Source organism: Asparagus officinalis, chromosome 10 (genome assembly GCF_001876935.1).
Source record: "Asparagus officinalis chromosome 10, Aspof.V1, whole genome shotgun sequence".
Classification (NCBI taxonomy): Eukaryota; Viridiplantae; Streptophyta; class Magnoliopsida; order Asparagales; family Asparagaceae; genus Asparagus; species Asparagus officinalis.
Genome location: NC_033803.1, coordinates 5,511,536 through 5,538,292, shown reverse-complemented (window position 1 = coordinate 5,538,292; position 26,757 = coordinate 5,511,536). Strand labels below are relative to the sequence as shown.

General features: G+C 39.3%; 1 protein-coding gene across 1 annotated transcript; it reads left to right on the top strand.

The window, feature by feature from the left end:
- LOC109825112 (31 kDa ribonucleoprotein, chloroplastic-like) lies at positions 2,496–26,150 on the top strand. Its single transcript, XM_020391846.1, has 4 exons — positions 2,496–2,879; positions 2,967–3,065; positions 20,313–20,603; positions 25,740–26,150. Exons 1-4 carry the CDS (start codon positions 2,541–2,543, stop codon positions 25,848–25,850), a joined length of 840 nt encoding a protein of 279 aa, XP_020247435.1. The 5' UTR covers positions 2,496–2,540; the 3' UTR covers positions 25,851–26,150.

The following is a 26,757-nucleotide window of genomic DNA, read 5'->3' as shown; positions in this document are numbered from 1 at the left end:
ATAGAATTTATATATTACACTTGAGCATTATCTTATATTTGGATGAATTACGGATAGAATTAGAAACTCTATGCTAGTGCCTAATTGTAAACATATATGGTGCCAGTTTGACTCCATTCGAATTACGGTCGGACATTGATCGTCACTGCTGGACGTGTCACATCATCAGCTTCATGAAAAGCTCATAAACGTAGGGGTTAGGCAATTTTATTATGAACATGCTAACTTTAGTGTGTGCATGAATGCAACATGCGGCACAATAATATATATATGAAGTACGGTCTATATACTATATATATATATAGTATATATATACTGAGCTATATATATATATTATGTAATTAGTATATAGTTTTCCATATTTCCCACCATTATCCGTGTCTCCTCTCCAGATGCATGATTTAATGTCGCACACGGGCTCAGATCCTATCGATAGTCAATGGCTTAGAGACTACGAGTCCACTTGTTGCCAATCACAAACGTCTACTGTTTTGATGAATGATTATGATAAGATTTAAAAAATAAAAAGGTGCGAAAGAATGCAAACTATGAAAATGTGAGGGTTCTCAAGAAATTAAGCCGACATATTTTTTTTTTATAGGAAAAACATATCATTTGAAACCATTGGAAACCAACTCTATCTTGCCAAATTTTCTCAAATCTCTCTAAAATAGATTTAATTCCTAGCAACCTGCTAGTTTAGCATGAGTTAATTTGGGAGCCCAACATCTCAAAATCCCAATATATAATAAGTGTAAGATTAGAAATAAATTATGACTACTCAACAATAGAGGACTGTAACCAACAGCCGGTCATCTGGACGGTTGGAAGCTTCCAATATGAATCTCACGGTCTTGGATTGTAATTTGAAAAGGTGTATGTACTCTCCTACGGTTAATAGCGAACATCCAAAATTCCGATTCAATCAGGTGGGACATGGCGCAGACTAGCTACTTATCTACATTCGTTTTCTTTCCTTCTTTTGTGCAAAGGGGTGGGTGGCGTTGATGTGCAAAAAAAAAAAAAAAAAAGATGTTATATAGAAATGACAAGGCATAGAGAAAATAGATAGTGTTTTGAGTTATTATGAGAAGCCAAGTGGTTACTAGTGACATCTTGCTGCTTATCTTGTTTTTGTTTTTGTCACTTTCATGAGGTAGTGAAAATTGATAGAAGAGGAGACCAAGATAAAAGGACAGTGATGAGATAATGGAAGAAATCATTTATTAACTAGAAAGGGAACATTGGGTAATTGTTGCTACAGACTAAATCTCACTCATCGAAAGTGAGCAATGGTTTGGAGATCGCAACTGTTTATAAATGGGAGAACCAAGCTCTAGTTGGCTAACTGCTTCCTCTTTTCATGGTAAAGAGAGCAAAGGCATTATGGAATTTTTGGACTAATATAAAATTTATTGAATATTCGAGGCGTTGAGTATGTTTGGCAACTTGATCAAAGTGGATAATCTATTTTCTGAATTATAATCCACTTTTGCATGCTTGATGAACAGTTTTTGAGTGGATTATTTTGGTTTATTATCCAAAAAAGTAACATAATAAGGCATTTTGAAAGGAATTGGGCCTTTATTGTAATTTACTCAAAAGATATTGTGGGTTTTTATGAAACTTATTGGGGGTTTAGTTTGATTTTAAAATTATTGGGGATTTACTCCAAAATACTGAATGTTCTTCAGAGTTTAATATAATTTAACCACAAGTATATCAATCGACTAAAAACCCAAATGGATCATAACAAGGAATTGCCAAACATGCCCTCCTATTACTCAAATTTTATAACCGATAAGATATGGTCACGGATATGATTTTATAGTGAAATATCCTGATCCGTATCCGAAATATCCGAAAACATATTAGTCATATTGTTATGTTATGATAGTTTTGATCCTTAGAATATAGATTTGAGGTTAATTTTGATGATCAAGATGTTTAATCTTAGCTTTTCAGATATAATGAACATATTAATAAACTGTTTTGTATCACATTAACTATATATTTTTAATACTATTTAGTTTTCTCATATCCATTTTGTATCCGCATGCATCTCTGCTTATGTATCCGCATGCATATCCGTATGCATATCCGATTTTATCAGATATGTATATGAATTTTTCTTACCAAGTTATATCCATATCCATATCCGTATTCGATATGGGTAGGTGGATATGGATATAATAAGTGTCATATCTGAGCCGTATCGGTATCGAATGCACCCTTACCTATACTACCTAAAAAACTGATGAAGTAGAACTCACTTTATCTGCGAAGCACAGGGCAGGCTAAATTCTAAGCCCAGTCTGTTTCGAATGAACAGCTGGACTAGTGATAACGGTAATCAGCCCTCTTTCAGCCCACGCTCAAACAGCTCAAACATTGGGCCCCAAATATATTCTAAAATAGGCCCTTAACTCCTAATCCAAACCGGTCCGTTCTCAGGGTTAATTTCGGCAATCCACTCATAAATACCCCCCGAAAATCTCTCCCTTCGCTCCCTCATCCTGCAGAAAATACCCGTTATCCAAATGGCGGCAGCGGCGTCGACGACGGCAGCGTCGTTTTTCTCCATCGCCGTCGCAAAACCTCGCATTTCCAATTCTGCCCCTATCATTTTCTCGAATCCCCAGCCCTGTCCCTCTCAGTTCCCATCTCTGCGATCGACACGGGGAAGGAGCTGCTATCCTCCCCTCCCGTGCTCCGCGGTGCAAGATATCGCCGCGGAAAACGAAACCCTAGAGAAGGAAGAGGACGGGGGTGACGAAGAGAAGAGGAGGAAGCTGTTTGTGGTGAACTTACCGTGGAGCTTCTCGGCTCCGGAGGTTGAGAAGCTCTTTGGAGAGTGCGGAACTGTGAAAGATGTGGAGGTGACCGGATCTTAGACTCTCAAATTTTCTATCGCAAAAAGGGGGGGAAAACGAAACTTTATGTGGTATTTATTTATTTATTTGCAGATAATTAAGCGGGAGAACGGGCAGAATAGAGGGTTTGCGTTCGTTACTATGGCTTCGGGTGATGAGGCGCGGGCTGTTGTTGAAAAATTCGATTCTTTTGTGAGTTCTTCCTCTCATTTTTATTTTGGTTCTAACTGGGGCTTAAGATGATATGTGAGGCCATGAAATTGCTGAAGCTCTTGGGGTTTCTTTGATTATTAAGATCATTGATGCTATTACTGTCTCATTCTTTCATAGCTAGGGGTATGTGTAAAATGTGTTTGATTGTAGTATAAAATGAGTAGCTTTTAATTTATTAACATGAAGAAACAAATCCTTGCGTTTGATGCGAATTAATGAACTTCTCTATATATACTTTTGTATTTAGGGAGAGTAAATTTCTTGGTAGAATATAGAACTATAACCCTTAAGCCTCACCATAACTTTGGAGTTTTGGTGTAACCGTTGGGGACTTTAAGATGGTATCAGAGCAACCCAGGTTCACATACCACCGGCCACGAATTTAAAACAGATTTTCCAAAAACTGACGTTGTTGTGTGAGTCTGTGTTTTCGGCCTATTAAAAAGACACTCGGGACATGTTAGAATATAAAGCTATAACTCTTAAGCCTCACAATAACTTTGGAGTTTTGGTGTAACAGTTAGGGACTATAAGATGTCTTATTAGCTTATTTAGATATAATCACAAACCCTTGGCTGCATTTTGACTATTTGATGATAATTAATTTGTGATGTAAAGAAATGGAGAAAGCTATCAAATAGAATTCTTGAAGCTAGTAATACAATGTTCATTTTAATTTTGCATCAAGTACTTGTCTATGCTCTAATGTGTTTGGTTATAGTCTAAAGCAAGTAGTTTTTAACAACATGAAGAGACAAATCTGTAGGTTTCTGTCATATAACATAAAATTCGCTTCAAAAATCAGTTTTGTATCATACTCTCTTTAAAAGTACGAGTTCGAAAAAATCTTTCTATGGTCAATATTACCCTTTACTTTTTTTGAATATTATATTGTTACCTTAATCTATTCTAATTATCTATCTTTTTTGAATTAGTAACTAAATTATTTATCCTATTCATAATGAGACTTAACATGTTATTGGATAAAAGAGATACGTTTTATATAATTTAAATCATTTACTTTTTTAGTTTGCAGAGAAATCTAAAAAATATATGCTAGCCAGCATCTAAAAGTTTTTGTACTTTGTAAAAAATATTCTCTAAGTTTTTTAAATTGTAAAAACACCCCTACAAATTCAAAATTTTATTAAAGCATCTTAAAAATTACAAATTTTACTATTTCAATTCAGTGAGAAATCTGAAAAACATATGCTAGCTAGAAATAGAAAGTTTTTTGACTTTGCAGAAAATATCTTACAAGTTTTGAAAATTACAAAATCACCCCTAAAAATTCAAAATTTATAAAAAACTCTTTGAAAACTTTAAACCTATAAACACACTAAAAACCTACAAATAACATAAATAACCCTTGAAAATTTATGGAATTTATAATAAGCACTCTGAACGTTTTACAAATTACAAAATAAAACCCTTAAAATTATAAAATTTACAAAAATCCTGATAATTCCCAACCTAACAGTACATTGAAACTATAGGAATTACAAATATCCCCTACATAATTTATAATTTATAGAAAGCAACCTTAAAGTTTCAAACATTATAAACAAACCCTTAAAATTTAAATTTACTAAAACATCCTGAGAATTTCAAACTCATTAGTAAATTGAAAAGTATAGGAGCTATAAATAGTCTATAAACAATTTATAATTTATAGAAAAGGCCTATAAGTTAAAAAAATTACAAAAGCCTCTAAAATTCATAATTTACAAAAAACACCATGAGAATTTCTAACCTATAGACACTAAAATAATTATGCAAAATTAGTAACAACCCTTAGAAAATTAAAATTTTGCAAAAAATATCATAAACCCTTTAAAAGTATAGGTTTAGAGAATAACTTTTCATGGTCAATATTATCCATAATTTTTTTTGAAAAGAACATAACTAATTGAAAATCTATTAAATTTGAAATTTATAAAAAAACCCTTAAAGTTTAGTACATTGCAAATTACCCCTCTAAACTTTGAAATTTTTCAATGTTTTTTTGTAATTCTTTGATTTTAATGTAATGTTTAATAGTTTTATGTATTTATAAATTACAAATTTTATGGTATTTTTTTTATAATTTTTAAAACTTTTGAGGATGTTTATTTTGTAGTTTTCTAAATTTTTATTTTGTTTTCAGTGTAATGTATAAATACGTCAATTAATGATGATATTGAAGACTAAATTATTCTTAAGATTATTAGGTCATAGTTAAGTGTGCGCATTACTATTCCTAGGCAATATAGTTTATATATAAAAAAATTTCAGACAATCTATATTGTGGTTAAAAAGATTTTGACTTTAATTTACTATTTTTTATAAATTATATTTAGGCACTGTTTAGCAACAAAAAAAAGTGTCTTATCTAAGAGCTTGTGTCTTATTGACTTGGTCAATAAGTTAGTAGAGCTGTTTGGTGACCAAAAATAGGAGGAGATTATTTTGGAGATTGTGTCTTTTGCAAGTAGTTTTTGGAAAGCTATCTCAAGTAGCGTTTGTCTTTGGGAAGGAGCTGTCAATTTTTTTTTTGTTTTTACCCCTAATAATTCTAATTTTATATCAATAATATTACATGTCTTTTTTAGTCATTTAACAAATTTAAGCTAGTTGTATAGCTTTTTTTACCAAACAGTTCTAGTCAATCAGCTAGCTACACAGCTATCAGCTTTCTGCTACAATTTCACAGTTTTCAGCTAGCTTGACAGTTTTTAGTTAGTTTTGCCAAACAGAGCCTTAATGTGAACCCACCATATAATTTTGACTATGGTCATTATAATTTTAATACGTTAGATTGATTGACAATATATGTATATAGACCATAGATTACTTTACTTTCTCACATGAGCTAATATTTGGCACTTAATAATTTAAAATTATTACTTTTAAATTTAATATAAAAAGGAGCTCTAATAATATTTATTTATTTACCTACAGGATAATACAATCTCAATTCCTATTTTTTGCTTGAGATTTATTTCATAGTTATGCATATCAAATTAGTAACTAAAATAATAATTATTTATGGATGATTGTAGTTGGTCACTCACTATGAAATTTTTATAAAGATATATACCTTACTTTCCATAGCTATATGCACTGCCTATGTATAGTTTATAAATTAGTTGTTAATTTGAGATAGTAAATTACTTTTTTTTTGTAGAAATTTCTTCTTTGACTCTTGGACCGTGTAATCACTATATCATCATTCTAGCGTAGAAAAGACCTCAATCTAAATGGCTTCAAGCCTATGTTTGGGTTAAACTGAAGTATATACTATTGCTACTATGTGTATATATTTTTTATAAAAATCATGTCAACACTTTTTAAACAGAAGAAAATATTTTAACCTTTGATATTATAAAAATTAAATATAGCTAATTGAGTGATTACCAAAAGAGAATTTACATCAGAAAAGCGTGAATAATAAGATAAAGAGAAAAATTAATGGTATTGTCAACAGTACTATAAATAGCGAACTATAATGTAAATTTAACCTATTTTGTGGAGCCTAACTACTGGCTATAAACATCGCGATTTTCATATATATACTTTATAACTTATTATAGAGGGTCATATAATCTTATACAATAAAATTAATTTAATAGTAAATAGTAATATAGTTGTAATAATATTTGTTATTATGGAAAATTCTTCATGAAATAGTATGTTCTATACGATATATAAGCTATGCACTCCAAATTCTTGTGTCTTTTATGGAGCCAAAAAGTTTGAATACGAGCATCTAACATTATGTTTTCATAATAGCAAAATCCACTTAGCAGATGTGGATATTCTAGATGAGTTATGTCCTATGTACAATACAATCGCCCTAGGTAAGTGAGTTATAATAGCATTTTTCATTCACATCGTTTGGGGTAAGATTTGATAGGGGCCTTGCATCAAAGAAAAAAAATTATATTTAGAGCACATGACGAAGTATATCATAATCTCTCTGTTCTAATTTTGCAAGAAAATAATATAGGGATTTTTAAATCTCGCAAAAACCCTAAAAAAACCACCAAACACAGCAAATAAAATCACACAAGATTTAACGTGAAAAACCCTCAACAGGAAAAAACCACGGGATCAAAATCAATCCACTATCACCTTCAAATTACAATCTTTTGCACTAACAAATACTATCAAACCCTCTCTCACTCTTTCTCTTTATACTTCTTCTCCTTCTTTTTCCTCTAAAGGCCTGTTTGGTTATTTCCTAAAAAACCAAAAAATAGAAATAAAAACCAAGAAATCTCAAAAAGTACAATTTCACATATTTCCATCCCTAAAACTCACCCACAATATCTAATAAAATATTATTTTTATCCAACAACTCATCCACCACATCTAATAAAATATTATTTTCATCCAACAACTCATCCATCACATCCATCACATCTATTAAAATATTATTTTCATCCACAACATCACTCAACTCATCTCATCTCATATTTAAAAATCACTCACATCATCCAATAAGATTGTGACAACTCATCTCATCTCATTAACATTTTATTTTTTTGTTTTCCTCCCAAAAAGTTAGGAAAACAATTTTCTTAAATGTGAGTCACATAATCCAATAATATAATGACAACTCATCTCATCTCATCTATTTTCTTATTTTTAAGAAATAACCAAATAAAAGAAACAACCTATTATAAGAAATAGGTTTCTTATAATTCATTTTCTTATTTTTTTCGCCAACCAAACAACATCAAAACAAGTTTTCTTAAAAAATCACTCACATCATCCTATAATAAGGTGACAACTCATCTCATCTCATCTTTATTTCTTTGATTTCCTTCTTTTTTAGCCAACCAAACAATCCCATAACCTATTTTTCTTAGAAATAGGTTTTCTTTTCTTTGATTTCCCTCTTTTTTTAGGCAAACAAACAGCCCCTAATAATAGAAGGATATATAGAGAGAAACCAAAACCCTATCTCTAGCCTAACTTCCTAATTGGAATAAGATTCAAACTCCCAATCATGATGGAATCCAAACTCCTAATCATGATAGATCCCTAACATTATTTAATTCTCATGAAGTTATACAAAGAATTAAAAACTCTATCCTAATTTGTAGTTTGAGTAGATACCCAACATATCCTCCCTCGACGAAAAATCTCCAAGTGTTCAACGACTTCAGAAAAACTCACTCTCTTTTTCTTGTTCTTCACCTCTCCCTTGTGGACAAGAGTCTGAGGAAAAACTCACTCTCTTTTTCTTGTTCTTCACCTCTCCCTTGTGGACAAGAGTCTGAGAAGAGTAATCTACACCATTAACGGATCGCCCATCTAAATAGCAAATATGATTGCTATTCTTCCTCCCTCGTAAAATCAAATCGCCATCTTTATACACATTGCACCACTCTTCACCCACATACTTGTACCCACATGATGTCATCTCAGCCAACGAAATTAAATTAGCACCACATGTCGGCACACATCTCACATGATGAAGAATTCCGATCTTCCCAGTGTGAAGCTTAAGGCGAACACTTCCAACACCTCCAACCTTCATCTTCTCGTTGTTTCTAACAATCACGTCATCAAATTCTTCATCTGTGTAGTAACCCAGATATTAGTGCCTTAAAAACTTGATTAATAATTTTTTTAATGACAAATTAAAGAACTAATTAGGGATAATTTTGGGATTTCACCCTAACTCTTATTTAGCTGCCACGTTAATAGCTTTGTGGCTTGAAACCATTTGAAGATTTGGACGGCACCTCTTAACGGGAGAATAAAAACAGGGAAAAACAGAGAAAAATCACAGAAAAATCATAGAAAAAAACAACACAGAGAACCTTCTTCAACCCAACCCTCTGAGAACCCAAATTAAAAAGTGTGAAAAGAAGATGCATCTTGGTGGTATGAGTATTCCAATCAAATCTATCAATACTAATCACATCACCCTCTCAAGGGTTGGTGATGGGGACATCCGGACTCATACACGAGATTTTCGCCGAGTTTATCAGCGCAGGAGGCGCAATATTTCAGCACTGTGGTTTTGAATTTTGATGTAATAATTAGTTTAAATTTTTGAATTTCAAAATTTCGAATTTCGAATTTTATTTGGTAGCTAATTAGTTAATTGGTTGTATTTTGGTTATGAGAGAGATTTGAGGGATTTAGAGGATTTTCCAAATATGTATTTTCTTTATTTAAACTCTCTTGTAATCAGATTGAAGATTATTGATGAATGAAATTAATTTGCTTAAACATGGTGTGAAACCTAAGCGTGATTAGTTTCTTTGTCATCAGCCGTAACTCCTCTTCCTCACAAAAGAAAACAAAAGAAAATCAAAATTCGCACTGTTCATCATCTTCTTCCTCCAGACAATCAGAACCCACCCCACCTCCCTCTTCCCAGTTCGCCGCCCGAAGCCCACCGGACCTCCGCCCTCCTCCTTCGATTCAGGCAACCACCACCACCTCCACAAACCGCTGTCAACCTTGAACCCAAATCCCTTACCTTCAGCAACCGCCCAGCACCGCCCACCTCCGCCTCCGCCTCCTGTGGCCGTGACCGCTCCTCCCTTGCAACCGTGGCCCAACCCGACCACCCTCTCTTCCGTCGACACCACCGCTTGAAGCCCTAAACCGCCGCCCTTAGCCACTCCACAGTCACCGCCTTCCCCCCTGTCGTTCGTCCTCCCCCACCAGTCGCCACCGCTCAGGCCGCTGCCGACTTCACCCGCCCCGCCGCCCGTTTGGCTCAATCATCGATCCGCGTCCTTCTCCTCTCCGTTGTAACGAACGAAGGGAAAGCTCTGGGCCTGACTTGATTTATTCAGAACCCCCTCCCACTTATTTGTTGATTTATTGTGGTTCAGATCCGAACCGGACCAAGTTGGTTCAGATCTGTTTCAGTTGGGCTCGTTTGATTATCAGATCTGCTGAGACATCGTGATAGCCCGATTCTGTTGACCGTTGGTGTATGGCTGATCCTGATGCTGATGACGGAATCGTGCTAGATCCAAAGACCGGCATCGTAGATTTACAGCTTTCCCCGTGGTTTGATTATCAGTCATTCGAGAGCGTGCCCGAGTACGTTGAGCGCGTGACTCATCAGATCGTTGACAGCATAGAGAGTAGCTTGGGAATCAGTTCGTGGCATCGGCGTTTCCATCCAGATACACCGCTCCATCCTAATTACGCCGCCCTCGGTGGAGAGCTTCCACCGCTCATATTTGGCGTCGTTGAGCCACCTCCAGAAGATCCTCCCGTTGATCCAGTTCAGTCCGACGAAGGTCTAATTTTCTTTCGCCCAAATATTTTTGGAACTGCTATTGCTTGCATGTTGCTATCAATATTATTATCAATCGTATTTGTGCTGTATTCAACTTGATTAAGTGAGCGAGCGAATCTGTTGCTAAGTATTTCTACTTATCTAAATATTACAATTTGAACTATATTGAGAGAACGAATCATTACATTTATTTTCTGGATCACTTACAAAAGATTCGAACTTAGTACATTGCAACTTTTGCTTAAAAACCATCGAAAGCTACACTTTATTCTTGAGCTTCCTGCCTAGATCGATCGCTGATTTGGCGAAACATTGTTGTCGTTAATCTTCATACTTGCATCACATTGTTTCGCATCATTTTTGGTATCAGAGCACCTGGTTCTAGGTTAGGAAATTTGTCGAGTCTTTATTAAAAAAAAAAGTCATCTCATTTAATTTTGTGCACCCATTCATATCAACTAGTTGTTAGCGCATGCCCACTCGCACGGGTCTACACTATCGATTAGGAGAGTCCAGTGAGCCAATTAGTGAGTCCAGCATGTCAGGCAGTGCAAATCCCGAGTTCGCCGAAATTCTTAAACAAATCGCTGAGCTAGCAGGAGCGGTAGGTAACTTAGCCCAAGAGAGTAGAGCTACCAATGAAAGGATCACTAGGATCGAGGAAACACGTGTTGCAACCCCGCCGCCGCAAGATCAAGGTTATCAACATATCGCCCCACCGCTACAAGGTCAAGGCTATGGAAACATCGTTCAGCGCCCCCTAGATCAACATGTACCTGATCCGGATGCGCAATACCTGAGGAGTATTAAGATCAACGCCCCTACCTTTGACGGCAAGCTCGACCCACAAGCTTTCTTGGACTGGCTGAAGAGCATGGATCGTTATTTTGATTGGTACGCCCTGACGGAACCCCGAAAGGTCAAATTCGCCGCTATGAAACTTACCGGACCTGCTTGCCAATATTGGACCAACCTCGAAACGTTGAGGCACATTAGAGGTGAGTTACCGGTTACAACTTGGCGAGAAATGACCAACAAACTTAAACAGAAATACCTTCCGCCATCATTTTATCATCGGTTGTTAGATAAGTGGCATCGCCTCACTCAAGGAACCAAATCTGCGAAAGACTACGTCGCACAATTTGACGAACTGTTCACTCGATGCAACACTATTGAACAAGAGGCGCCAATGAAAGTCTTGTCGAAGTTTAGAGCTGGATTGAGAAATGATCTGCAAACCGAACTCTTTGCTCGGGGAGTAGACACCCTTGAAAAAGCTTACGCGTTAGTTCAGGATCTAGATGAATCAAAATCCCATCAATCTTATAGGAGTCAGGATTATAGAAATCATTCTTCCCAACCTTCCCGTGCCACTACTTCTAGTCATCCTCCGAGTCGATATAACCCTAGTTCTTCCTAGTCGAAAGTCGATTCCAAAGGCAAGGAACCGGAGAGAGATTTCTCTAAGATTGGCGCTCATGTCAAGTGCTACAAATGCCAAGGGTATGGACATGTTTCTGCGAACTGTCCGACCCGTCACAAGGTTGCTATCATTGATGGACAATACGAATACGAGCCTGAATCAGAAGGTGACGAGTTTGTCCATCAAATTGACGATGATACCGATGATTTCGAGGATGATGCAGATGATACTATCTTGAGTTGTCTTAGACAAATTGAAACTCCTACTGTATCAGTTGTCAGATGCGCCATCTTTCAACCCAAGGCTGTTGATGACTGGAGACGTACTTCTATTTTCCATACGTTCACAAAGATTGGTGATAAAAATTGTAAAGTGATCGTGGACAGTGGAAGTTGCATTAACGCGGTCTCCTCAGCTGTGATCGCTAAGCTTGGTCTCAAGGTTGTACCCCATCCTAATCCATACAAGGTATCATGGATTAACGACACCGCCCTCAATGTCCAAGAGAGATGCCTAGTCCCTCTTCAATTTGCCATTTATAAGGACAAAATTTGGTGCGATGTTTTGAAAATGGATGTGGGTCAAGTTATTCTTGGAAGGCCCTGGTTATTTGATAACGACGTTCACATCTTCGGGCGATCCAATATGCTATTGTTTGAACACGACGGGAAGAAGGTCAAGATCGAACTGTCCGACCCGTCACAAGGTTGCTATTATCGATGGACAATACGAATACGAACCTGAATCTGACAGTGATGAGTTTGTCCATCAAATTGACGATGATACCGATGATTTCGAGGATGATGCTGATGATACTATCTTGAGTTATCTTAGACAAATTGAGACTCCTACTGTATCAGTTGTCAGATGCGCCATCTCTCAACCCAAGGCTGTTGATGATTGGAGACGTACTTCTATTTTCCATACGTTCACTAAGATTGGTGATAAAAATTGTAAGGTGATCGTGGACAGTGGAAGTTGCATTAACGCGGTCTCCTCAGCTGTGATCGCTAAGCTTGGTCTCAAGGTTGTACCCCATCCTAATCCATACAAGGTATCATGGATTAACGACACCGCCCTCAATGTCCACGAGAGATGCCTAGTCCCTCTTCAATTTGCCATTTATAAGGACAAGGTTTGGTGCGATGTTCTAAAAATGGATGTGGGTCAGGTCATTCTTGGAAGACCCTGGTTATTTGATAACGACGTTCATATCTTCGGGCGATCCAACATGCTATTGTTCGAACACGACGGGAAGAAGGTCAAGATCCTTCCGGTTCAACCAAAAGGAAATGACAAGAAGACCGACCCAAATAAATCTTCCCAAGGTGTTAACCTGATTGGAGCCAAAGAAATTGATCGTGAACTGGCCAACGGAGCTCCTATTTTCGCCCTCGCCGCTAGAGAAGCTCCGAAGGATATTTCTAACGTGGTTCCCCCAGAAGTCGCTACTGTGTTGGACGAATTTTCTGACGTCTTCCCTAAAGACCTCCCGGACCAATTACCCCCGATGCGTGATATCCAATACGCAATTGATTTAGTCCCGGAAGCATCCCTTCCCAATTTGCCTCACTATCGGATGAATCCCAATGAGCATGCAGAGTTGAAAAGGCAAGTTGATGAATTGTTGAAGAAGGGCTTTGTGAAAGAAAGCATGAGCCCTTGTGCGGTCCCCGCATTACTGACGCCAAAGAAAGATGGAACATGGCGTATGTGTGTGGATAGCCGTGCGATTAACAAGATTACGGTGAAATACCGTTTCCCCATTCCCCGGTTGGATGACATGCTTGACTTAATGTCTGGAGCCACCATCTTCTCTAAGATTGATCTTAAGAGTGGCTACCATCAGATTCGCATCCGTCCCGGTGACTAGGATTCGTGGTCTCGTCTGAAGGAGTATCCGCTGACCCTGAGAAAGTCAGAGCTATCAAAGAATGGCCCGAACCCAAGAGCATTAGAGATGTTCGAAGTTTTCACGGACTCGCTACTTTTTATCGTCGGTTTATCAAGGGTTTCAGTACCATCATGGCCCCTATTACCGATTGCTTGAAGAAAGGTGAGTTCGAGTGGTCAAAAGCTGCTACCAAGGCATTTGAAGAGATCAAGCAAAGGATGTTGCAGGCTCCTGTTATGCGCCTGCCCGATTTTTCTAAAGTCTTCGAAATTGCGTGTGATGCCTCTGGTATTGGAATAGGTGGAGTCCTATCTCAAGAAGGACATCCCGTTGCTTACTTCAGTGAGAAGCTTAATGACACTAGGCAACGTTATTCCACTTATGATAAAGAGTTCTATGCGGTGATACAATCTCTTCGACACTGGCGTCACTATCTGCTCCCACAAGAATTCGTCATATATTCTGACCACGAAGCTCTTCGATATATTCACTCCCAAAAGAAGTTGAACGCTAGACATGGTCGATGGGTTGAGTTCCTCCAGGATTATACCTACACGATCAAACATAAAGCGGGAGTAGAAAATAAAGCCGCCGACGCACTCAGTCGTCGCATGCACCTCCTCTCCACTTTGAGTGCGGAAGTTATCGGTTTTGAGAAAGTCAAAGACCAATATGAATCGTGCCCTGATTTTAGCGAAGTTTATACTTTGCTAAATGATGGAGTGATCCGTGAAATTGATGGTTTTCTCCTGAAGGATGGATATCTTTTCCATTTTCGCAAGTTGTGTATTCCTGACACCTCCCTGAGAGAATTCTTAATTTGGGAATTACACGCTGGAGGCCTTGCAGGACATTTTGGAAATAACAAGACTGTCGAGGCAGTGGAAAGTCGCTTCTATTGGCCAAGCATGAAACGAGATGTTGTTAGACTAGTGAGTAGATGTCACATCTGCCAATTGGCGAAACAACGTAAGCAGAACACTGTTTTGTACACTCCTCTCCCTGTGCCAACTTGTCCATGGCAGGATGTTAGTATGGATTTCGTGTTAGGACTCCCGAAAACGATTAGAAAACACGATTCTATCTTTGTTGTTGTGGACCGCTTCTCCAAAATGGCCCACTTCATACCATGTTTCAAAACTTCCGACGCTTCTCATGTGGCCAAGCTATACTTCAACGAAGTTGTTAAACTGCACGGGCTTCCGAAAACAATCGTGTCAGATAGGGATGTTAAATTTACAAGTTATTTCTGGAAAACCCTTTGGCACAAAATGAGAACTAAACTTCAATTCTCTACGGCCTTTCATCCCCAGACTGATGGTCAAACTGAGGTAGTCAATCGGAGCTTAGGTAACCTATTAAGATCGTTAGTTGGCGAAAATCTTAGGAGTTGGGATCAACATTTGCCTACTGCTGAATTTGCTTATAATAACTCTGTTAATAGGTCTACAGGTGTCAGTCCAGCTGAAGTCGTGTATGGTTACAAACCTAGACAGCCTATAGATCTTATCCCCGTGTCTGCACATCATAGAGTATCTGAGTCAGCATCTGCATTTGCATCTCGCATTCATGACTTGCATAAAGACATCAGTAAGAAGATCAATGACAGCAATGCTAACTATAAAATGCGAGCAGATCTAAGAAGGAAGTTTAAAGAATTTAATGTTGGTGATTATGTGATGGTTCGGATACGTCCGGAACGGTTTCCTCTGGGAACTGTTAAAAAGTTGCATGCACGAAGTGTAGGGCCTTTTAAAATTCTCAAGAAAATTAATGATAATGCTTATGTTCTCGACCTTCCCGAAGGTTTTAATATTGGTTCGACTTTTAATATTGAGGATTTAGTAGAGTACAAAGGCCCACATTTTAACCCTGACAACCCACTGGTTGATGAGCCTACCCCTGAGCCTATTTCTGAGAGCTCCCCTTTACCTCCACTTCCCCAGATATCACCCACATATACAGCACACGACATTGATACTATTATTGATGATAACATTGTTTCTACTAGCAATGGTGGTATCCGCAGGTATTTGGTACGTTGGAAAGGACGACCTGAGTCAGATGACACTTGGCTCGATAGGGATGACTTGCAGAGGCTGGATCCAGATCTTCTTGAGCAGTATGACAGCCGTTCTGATTTACACTCGACAGGGTCGAGTTCTCTCCCACCCGGGGAGAATGATGGGGACATCCGGACACATACACGGGATTTTCGCCGAGTTTATCAGCGAAGGAGACGCCAGGTTGCAGCACTATGGTTTTGATTTCAATTGTAATAAATTAGTTTGAAATTTGAATTTTTGAATTTCAAAATTTTGAATTTTGAATTTCGGTAGCTAATTAGTTAATTGGTTGTATTTTGGTTATGAGAGAGATTTGAGGGATTTAGAGGATTTTCCAAATCTGTATTTTCTTTATTTAAACTCTCTTGTAATCAGATTGAAGATTATTGATGAATGAAATTAATTTGCTTAAACATGGTGTGAAACCTAAGCGTGATTAGTTTCTTTGTCATCAGCCGTAACTCCTCTTCCTCACAAAAGAAAACAAAAGAAAATCAAAATTCGCACTGTTCATCATCTTCTTCCTGCAGACAATCAGAACCCACCCCACCTCCCTCTTCCCAGTTCGCCGCCCGAAGCCCACCGGACCTCCGCCCTCCTCCTTCGATTCAGGCAACCACCACCACCTCCACAAACCGCTGTCAACCTTGAACCCAAATCCCTTACCTTCAGCAACCGCCCAGCACCGCCCACCTCCGCCTCCGCCTCCTGTGGCCGTGACCGCTCCTCCCTTGCAACCGTGGCCCAACCCGACCACCCTCTCTTCCGTCGACACCACCGCTTGAAGCCCTAAACCGCCGCCCTTAGCCACTCCACAGTCACCGCCTTCCCCCCCTGTCATTCGTCCTCCCCCACCAGTCGCCACCGCTCAGGCCGCTGCCGACTTCACCCGCACCGTCGCCCGTTTGGCTCAATCATCGATCCGCGTCCTTCTTCTCTCCGTTGTAACGAACGAAGGGAAAGCTCTGGGCCTGACTTGATTTATTCAGAACCACCTCCTACTTATTTGTTGATTTATTGTGGTTCAGATCCGAACCGGACCAAGTTGGTTCAGATCTGTTTCAGTTGGGCTCGTTTGATTATCAGATCTGCTGAGACATCGTGATAGCCCGATTCTGTTGATCGTTGGTGTATGGCTGATCCTGATGCTGATGACGGAATCGTGCTAGATCCAAAGACCGGCATCGTAAATTTACAGCTTTCCCCGTGGTTTGATTATCAGTCATTCGAGAGCGTGCCCGAGTACGTTGAGCGTGTGACTCATCAGATCGTTGACAGCATAGAGAGTAGCTTGGGAATCAGTTCGTGGCATCGGCGTTTCCATCCAGATACACCGCTCCATCCTAATTACGCCGCCCTCGGTGGAGAGCTTCCACCGCTCATATTTGGCGTCGTTGAGCCACCTCCAGAAGATCCTCCCGTTGATCCAGTTCAGTCCGACGAAGGTCTAATTTTCTTTCGCCCAAATATTTTTGGAACTGCTATTGCTTGCATGTTGCTATCAATATTATTATCAATCGTATTTGTGCTGTATTCAACTTGATTAAGTGAGCGAGCGAATCTGTTGCTAAGTATTTCTACTTATCTAAATATTACAATTTGAACTATATTGAGAGAACGAATCATTACATTTATTTTCTGGATCATTTACAAAAGATTCGAACTTAGTACATTGCAACTTTTGCTTAAAAACCATCGAAAGCTACACTTTATTCTTGAGCTTCCTGCCTAGATCGATCACTGATTTGGCGAAACATTGTTGTCGTTAATCTTCATACCTGCATCACATTGTTTCGCATCAGTTGGGGTATTACAATCTCCCCCACTTAAACTCGCAACGTCCTTGTTGCGCCAAATCATATCATCCAAGACCGTACCATCCGTGTGAGATTCTAGAGGTGGCTCCTACGGCCTCAAGAGGTGGCTCCCGCCCTCTCGACGTAGCACTTTGCGCCGCATAGCACTTAGCTCTCACAATTTCGGTTGGCTTGGCTCTGATACCATTTGTAACGCCCCGCCCCAGAATCCCGGAGTCGGTACGCTACTAGATCTGATGGACTGGCCTCACAAACCACCACATGTCTTTTCAGCACGTTTTGTCCTCACTCACACGCTCCCTGGAAAACTTCCCAGGGGGTCACCCATCCTAGAATTTCTCCAGGTCAAGCACGCTTAACTTTGGAGTTTCTAAGAGTTGGGTTCCCGAAAAGAAGATGCATCTTGGTGGTATGAGTATTCCAATCAAATCTATCAATACTAATCACATCACCCTCTCAAGGGTTGGGGTATTACAATCTGTCTTCAACGTGTTAAAATATTTTTTGTTGTTACAAACGTGCATAGAGGCTGCAGAATCTAACACCCAAGTGTTACTCGCATCAGTACTTGTACTCTGCATTAATAAAACCACATCTTCATCACACACAACCACTGAGGAGTCCGTCTTCTTCCCATTTTTTTGAAGCTTCATTTGTCTAATATTCTTCAAATCATCACACATCTGGGAACATCTGAACTGAATGTGACCATTCTCTCCGCAATAATAGCAATCATTTTCGCTGTCGTCTCGGGTCCGAGATTTTGACCTTCCTCGATAACTGTCACATCTCCCCGTACTCCTCCCTCGATTAGAACCTTCAAAAGCTAGTGCACTCTCACCACCATTAGATGCGCTCTCTTTTCTCATTATTCTTTCATTCTCACGTAGGAGTACTGTCACATTGTCGAACTTCAAATTCTGCTTCCCTGTAATTATCGTCTGAACTAACGGCTTGTACGACTTCGGTAAGGAAGACAATAGGAGTAACACATGCTCTTCTTCTTGAATCTCCTCATTAATATTCATAAGTTGGCAAACTAGCTGATTAAAGACATTGATGTGGTCTTGAATTGTAATACCTTCTTCCATCTTCAACGAATAAAGCTCCATCCTCAAACACAATCGGTTGGTCATCGATTTCGACGCATAAATCCCCTCGAGCCTTTCCCACAGCCCCCTTGGTGTGGTCTCTTGCATAACATTGTACTTGATCTCGGGAGCGAGTGCCAAACTAATTGTGCTAACCGTCCTCTTTTGTATGGAACTCCATTTAGCATCCTTCAATCCTTCAGGTTTTTTCTCTTCCAAAGCTTGATCAACACCCTGCTGCACAAGAATATCTTGAACCATGCACTGCCATACTGCAAAATTTATCTTGTCATTGAATAGCGGAATATCAAACTTCGGACCCGAAGAAGTCATCATCTTCTAACCACGATCATAATTCAAATCAGTCCCTCAACCGTCGGATCTGTCACCGCTACAGTACCCACAGTTATAATACCGTGAACAGTGCGTCGCCATGAACAATTCTATTGCTACAGTACCTGCGGTGAACAGTGCTATTGCTGCAGTTCCGTTGCCACCAATGTCGTTGTAAATCTTGAATCTCCACGAACTATTGAACCCCGCTCTGATACCACTTGTAGGGATTTTTAGATCTCGCAAAAACCCTAAAAAAACCACTAAACGTAGCAAATAAAATCACATAAGATTTAACGTGAAAAACCCTCAACATGGAAATACCACGGGATCAAAATCAATCCACTATCACCTTCAAATTACAATCTTTTGTACGGACAAAGACTGCCAAACCCTCTCTCACTCTTTCTCTCTACACTTCTTCTTCTCCTTCTTCTTTTTCCTCTAACAATAGAAGGATATATATAGAGAAACCAAAACCATATCTCTAGCCTAACTTTCTAATTAGAATAAGATTCAAACTCTCAATCATGATAAAATCCAAACTCCTAATCATGATAGATGTCTAACCTTATCTAATTCTCATGAAGTTATACAAAGAATTAAAAACTCTATTCTAACTTGGAGTTTGAGTAGATACCCAACAAATAATTCTTTATACTTTTAGTTTTACTTCTATGATACAATGAATGAGATATAAAATTGAATGAGAATATTAGATAATATAAATATGAGTGAAACCACAACTAAAAGTTAACATGAATATGAGTCAAACCACAACTAAAAATTAAATGGACATATTGCAAGTAAATTCATATGCAAAATTTCTTTGTGAATTGAATGATCACCCATCTTTTGAAGACTTCAAGATACTAAATAGAGATATTATACTAGATTAATATGTTTATAACTCACAAATAATAGATCATGTGGCCACGGTCTTGGTTGAATGAAACAATGACAATATTTCATTTGAGAGAGAAATTATTGAGTTGATGATCAATCCCATAAAAAAACTTTATTTTCTTTTTTATTTTTACTCTATTTTTATCAATTTAAATATTCATGATATTTAACCACGTGTATTGCACGTGCAATCTCAACTAGTACTAGGAAAAATACAGATCAAATATGAACACATTATTCTGTATGGTATTCTCTCTATTATACGCCTCTCAAGTCGAAGATGATTGAATTATAGAAGAATTATGATGTCAATTTGTTGCTAGAATATTGATATGAAATTGTATGAGGATAAGATTTTCAAAGCAAATTACCATATGCATTGTTTGTTAGCTTTTCAAACTTCTATTTTTATCAACAAGCTCTACATTTTCTCTGTAGGAAATTTCTGAAAGGATCATCAGGGTCGAATTTGCAAAGAGCTTCAAGAAACCCTCTCCTCCTTCGCCACCAGGTGCCCCTAAATCAGAAGGACGATACAAGATATATGCATCAAATCTTGCTTGGAAAGTGAGAGCAACAAACCTCAGAGATTTCTTCTCTGAAAAGTTTAAGCCGGTATCTGCTAGGGTAGTTTTTGACAGCCCAACCGGGAGATCTTCTGGATATGGATTTGTTGGCTTTGCCACAATGGATGAAGCTGAGGCTGCTGTTTCTGAATTGGATGGAAAGGTGACATCAAGTTTCCCTTCTTTGTTCAGCCTTTTTTATTCCTTGTTTTATTACTCAACTAAATCTATGTTTATGTTTTTATATTTGCCAAAATTGTTAAATGTTTATCTTGATTCTGATGTGCATGCTTCATCTCTTTGTAGCATGTTAGGTGATATTGTTGAGCGCAGCGGAAATTTCGGCAGAGTTTCTGGTGCACAATAAGAGAGAAAGATCGATATGAATTCCAGTCTCACCAAGGAAACAAGAATCTGAAGCGGATATCTCAACCAAGTGAGATATCGGCTCTTCCTCTCATCAGTTCTAGGACTGACCTGTCGAGGGATCCTAAAAGCTATTACAATGGCCACAAACTCAAACAACTAATTTTACGTGGTTCGGCAAACTGCCTACGTCCACGGGGCAAGGAGGGGGAGATCTACTATTAGAGAGGAAAAGAATACAAATAGGTTTACAATCTCACAAAATAAACCCTCAAACTAACTCTTTAATCTCTCTCAAAAGCCGCTTGAGAACCCTCTGTTTCTGCACCTTTGCTGCTTGCACACGCCTCCAAGCCAAGCTCTCTGCCTTCGTACCTGCTCTCTGCAGTCGCACAAATCAGTCTCTTGCTTGCACTTTGATCTTCGTAGCCGCCAGCCAAAGAGAGAATCCTTCCTTGCACAGCCGCACAAAATTTCTCCTCCCCTGGTACTTGCTCCCAACGCACAAAACCCTAGGCGTTCCTATTTATAGCCTAGCGGGTAAAGTGATGCAAAATCCGAGCCTCTTCTTTTGTCCAATGGATTCGGCACCCTCCCACGCGGTTTCCTCTCTACTCACGCGCTTTGTGGTCCCCACGCAACTCTTCCTTTCACGCACTTCACATGAATTCTTCATGTAGCTGTTGTTTGCTCAACTTTGTAGCCCCCACGTGTCCTGCTGGCCATTATCCTTTCACACGTGTTCACATATCTTAGTTCACCACCCTGCAGTTCAATCTTATCTCTCCATTTTTCCCCGTCAACGGAGAAATACCGCCCAAGGAATCAAGCCGAACGTAGTTCACCCAAATGGCCGCGAACGACCTCAATCCAATAGAAGAGTTCGTAACCCTTCTCCAATATCATCAACTCTGCGGCTGATAGCACCTCCAATGGCCTCAAACACCTCCACCTGAGGTGAACCAATGGTCATATCCAAACTGTATCTATCAGCTGCACTCAAATCAAAACCCAACTCATCATCTACATCCGAATCCAAATGACTTCCACGCTGTGTCACCTCAGCTGGAATCCCAACCAATGCAGAATGATCTGTAGTAATCTTTACCCAATGTGGAGTAGCATCACTCTCCACCCGCTGCGATACCTCTAAGGTCTGTCCAAAACTCTCCACCTGCTGAGAGTCAATTGACTTCCTCATCGAAGCCTCAACCGAATACCTCCAATCACAGCAGTTGACAACTCTTTAATAGGATGACCCAAATATGTCGAAGCCTCTGTCCAGAAACTCTTCTGCAAACCATTGCTCGACCACAAACACCGATCCTCCTCCAGCAAGGCACGGTCTTCCAAATTTATCACCCTATCTAGTTGCCCTAAGATTTCCTTTCCAACGAAGTGTCTCGAAATGCCGTGAGCTCGGCTCCAACACAGAAACAGGTCCATCTTGTACCTCCCACCAGAATGGAGTACCTTCACCTTCTGTCTATTACACACTTCTTCAATCTGTTAGAGACTACTAGGACTTTCTCCAATGGGGATTTGGTTGCAACCCAAACACGCCTAGAACAGCCACCAACAAAGGAAACCAAACGCCTATTACCTCCCAATGATGCCCCCTTGGAAGGCCCCCAAACATCCACGTGAACTCCTCCAGAACGACCCTTAGCACGGTGAATAGAGGTGCCACACTTCACCTCGGTCTTCTTGCTCACATCAACATGTTCACTGGACTTCAAACTGCAGGTCTTCGCACCCTCTTCCAATCTATGCGAGGAATCAATACTGGAATGGCCAAGCCCCAAATGCCGCAGTCTAGTCGAATCAACAGAAGTCGCCAGCTCTCCACCTGTCTGCCACTATACCTCCAGTCAAGTAATACAGGTTATTTCTCCTGACGCCCTTCATCAAAATACGAGAGTCTCTCGCAATCTCGAGAACCATGTCCTCAACACGAACCTTCAGACCCTCTCCAACCAAAGCTCCAATCGAGATCAAGTTCTTCCTCAAAGAAGGAACATATCTCACATCGTTTAACTCTCTAACAGTCCCGTCAAACATCTTTATGCGAATTCTTCCTATCCCAAGGATCTGGCATGCACGGTTATCAGCCATGTACACCACACCACTATCCACCAGCTTCTCAAAACTGGAGAACCATTCCCTTCTAGGGCACACATGATAGGTCGCACCACTATCCAACATCCATTCAGATTCCTCCGAATAGCTATCTGTAGGACTGATAGAAAGCGAATAAATAGAAGAGTCAGAATTATTACCATCCGATACGATATTTGCTTCTGATGATGGCTGCTTCCCTTTCCCCTTCTGCTTATTCTTCATCCATTCGTCGAGCTTTGGGCAGTCTTTCTTCCAATGACCAGTCTCCTTGCACCAAGCACACTGATCTTTTCCAATTGTAGGATGCCCTACTCTAGACTGTGACTTCCAATTCTTCCGGTTTAGATTCTTCCCTCTTGCGACCAACGCCTCTGCTACCGACTCAGTCGAATTCTCCTTATCCCTTTCGGTTTGGACTCTTCCCTCTTGCAACCAACGCCTCTGCTACCGACTCAGTCGAATTCTCCTTATCCTTCTTTCGAAGCTGATAATTCACCAATGCAGCAGTGACCTCACTATACGAAATGGATGCCTTCCCATTAATCAGAGTAAGAACGAAGGTCTCATATTCCTCGTCGGGCAAGGAACTCAACAACAGCAACGCCTTGTCCTCATCTTCAATCTTGACATCCACATTCGCCAAATCCGCAAGAAGCTTTGTGTAGTGGTTCATGTGATCTCTAATGGAGGTTCCCTTCTTCAACTGGAAACGATAAAGCCTCCTCTTCAAATACAAGCGATTTTCCACACTCTTGGTCAAATACTTGCTTTCGAGAATCTCCCAAATCTTCTTCGCAGAAGTCTCATTCATCACATCATATTTTAGATCTTGAGTCAAACAAGACCTAATCACACCACACGCCGTTCGATTCATCTTTTTCCAAACCTTCTCTTCAATCTCATCTGGCTTGCCATCTAACTCCAAGGTATCCTCCAAATTCTGCGCGTTCAGCGCATCCAAAACCTCGCATCTCCATAATCCAAAATTGTTTGTGCCATTAAATTTCTCCACATCTATCTTCATAGAGTGGATATTCAAACTCTGAATGGTCTTCGCGCCAGAAGCACCACCCTCGACACCCGAAGCACCTTCTTTCCCCGACATCTTACGCACCAACGAACGAAAAATAGATCCAAAATTAAAAAGATAGAGTCTTTACCAAAAAGATTCCACTTTTATCACCAACGAAGTCCTAAACGGACCTCCAAATTGATCTACTCCTCCAACCAAACCCTAGATCTGAAATCTGGGCTCTGATACCACTTGTTGAGCGCAGCGGAAATTTCGGCAGAGTTTCTGGTGCACAATAAGAGAGAAAGATCGATATGAATTCCAGTCTCACCAAGGAAACAAGAATCTGAAGCGGATATCTCAACCAAGTGAGATATCGGCTCTTCCTCTCATCAGTTCTAGGACTGACCTGTCGAGGGATCCTAAAAGCTATTACAATGGCCACAAACTCAAACAACTAATTTTACGTGGTTCGGCAAACTGCCTACGTCCACGGGGCAAGGAGGGGGAGATCTACTATTAGAGAGGAAAAGAATACAAATAGGTTTACAATCTCACAAAATAAACCCTCAAACTAACTCTTTAATCTCTCTCAAAAGCCGCTTGAGAACCCTCTGTTTCTGCACCTTTGCTGCTTGCACACGCCTCCAAGCCAAGCTCTCTGCCTTCGTACCTGCTCTCTGCAGTCGCACAAATCAGTCTCTTGCTTGCACTTTGATCTTCGTAGCCGCCAGCCAAAGAGAGAATCCTTCCTTGCACAGCCGCACAAAATTTCTCCTCCCCTGGTACTTGCTCCCGCTCCCCTCTGCTTTGCGTCTGCTGTTTTTCTCTTGCGGAAGCCAAAAGAGAACTCAGCAGCCGAAACACAATTTCTTCTCGCACGCCCATCGAAACCCTAGGAAGACCGTGTATTTATAAGCATGAATTGAATTTTCGGGTGGGCTTTCACTTTGTCCGCTGGACAAAACCGAAATCTTCACGGAATTGCTTTCACGTGCATTTTGTGGTCCCCACATGAAACCTTGCACTTCACGTCCCTATCATCACACGTTTTCATCTCCGCTCAATTCACGTGGGCTTGGCCCCACTAATCTCACGGTTTCACAGATATCCCGTAGCAAGATGGCCACTGGAAGATAGTAGGAAAGACTATCAGATTAGTGCCAAAAAAAGTTATTACTGTATTTAGAGTTAACTGCACATAGACCCCATTATTGCACTTTGCCGCTTATTACCGCTTAAATTTGATATTGGCGGATAGACCTAAAACTGAATGTCAATAAAGTAGAGATTTGAGGGTGACGACGATGTTTAGTCGAGTTCCTGGGGGTCTATTTTGTCAATATCAAGTGTAAGGGGGTAATAGGTGGCACAACGCAATAATACAAGGAGTCTTTCTGCAGTGAACCCTTGGATTTATATGTTGGTTTCTTGAGAAATATAATTTGATTCATAGTTTTATCAAATTTCATATCTATCTCAAGGTTGAAGGTATCATATAAATGATTACTTTTCAGATTTTTCATATCGACCAGCCACTTGAATAAACTAGTCAACCATTAGTATAGGTGTAAACTTCTGCCAGTTCCTACATTTATTGTAATGGTTATGTTCTGGTGTTTGTGATCGCTTTCCATGTTTCATGTGGTGGCTTTTTGCAGATTTTTGTTTTATCAGACAACAGGTTTGTTTTTGGAGTCCAGAAATATGGTTGTCTCTTGATGATCTTGATTTATAATGGACTTCACTAAATTTTAACTTGTTTTATTAAACACTTTTCGACTTTCTTTTTTTGCATAGGAATTGATGGGCAGGCCTCTTCGTTTGAAAATAAGCCAAAGGACGAGTGATGAATCTGGTGAAGAAACAGAAGAAGCAACTGATACTGAACAACAATCTCAAGAGTCTTGAAAAGGTTCCCCCTTCACATATGCATGTTTCTTAACCGAAGAGGAGAGCAATATGTGCCGATGTATAATGTATAGCTTTCATGATCTACACAAGTAGAGGAGATGTAAGAGAGATCGGTTCATTCGAGATATAGCATTGTATATGTCGAAATCTGTTTGTACTGACTCGATATTTTTGTTACACTAAAGTTTTCATTGTTTACACTTAAAAACTTTTAGTATTTGTATTGATTCCGTGTGAGGTCTGTTGGCCCTTTTTCCCCTTTCATTTTGAGTATAATATAATGTGTATTGTACCGACTCTACTTTTTACTGGAGTAGGTGGTGTGAGTAAATGGTTCGGTTCATTTGGTTCGGTTTGTTCAGTTTGAGCTTAGATGTTAATGTTATTCTCCGTTTGGTTAGCGGCTTTGAGAATTAAGAATCCCGTCAGAAAAGAACATACACACTTGTCTCTGTTTGTCGCTGTATTCCCCTTTGGAAATCTCACCGAAACTTAAGATTTAAAGAATTATGAATTATGAAAATTTGGGTTTCACCATATTAAAAATACCCAAAAAACATTAAAATTAGAAAAAATGTAAAATTTCTACATGACATGAACTATTCGAATCTCTTTCCACACTTATGATATAATGTGACTAATTCAGAATACAAATTCCAGATTCAAACAATCCCGAAACAAAAAAACATTTTAAGGATAATTTTCAAACAAACATGAGGCATACAATAACAACTAACACCCATCAAGTCATACGAATCAGCATATTTTGCACTTTTGGTGCCATTAAGTTGTCATGTTTTCTAAATAAGGTAATTGCATATTAGTCCCTTAAATTATACTTAATTGATAAATAATATCTCAAATCTCAATATTTGCTTATTAGTCCTTCAAATCTGCAAATTTT

Coding starts and splice junctions, on each gene's coding strand:
- LOC109825112 (XM_020391846.1), top strand. CDS start 2,541: ATGGCGGCAGCGGCGTCGACGACGGCAGCGTCGTTTTTCTCCATCGCC. Junction 2,880..2,966: donor GAACTGTGAAAGATGTGGAG/GTGACCGGATCT, acceptor ATTTATTTGCAG/ATAATTAAGCGGGAGAACGG. Junction 20,604..25,739: donor TTTCTGAATTGGATGGAAAG/GTGACATCAAGT, acceptor TTTTTTGCATAG/GAATTGATGGGCAGGCCTCT.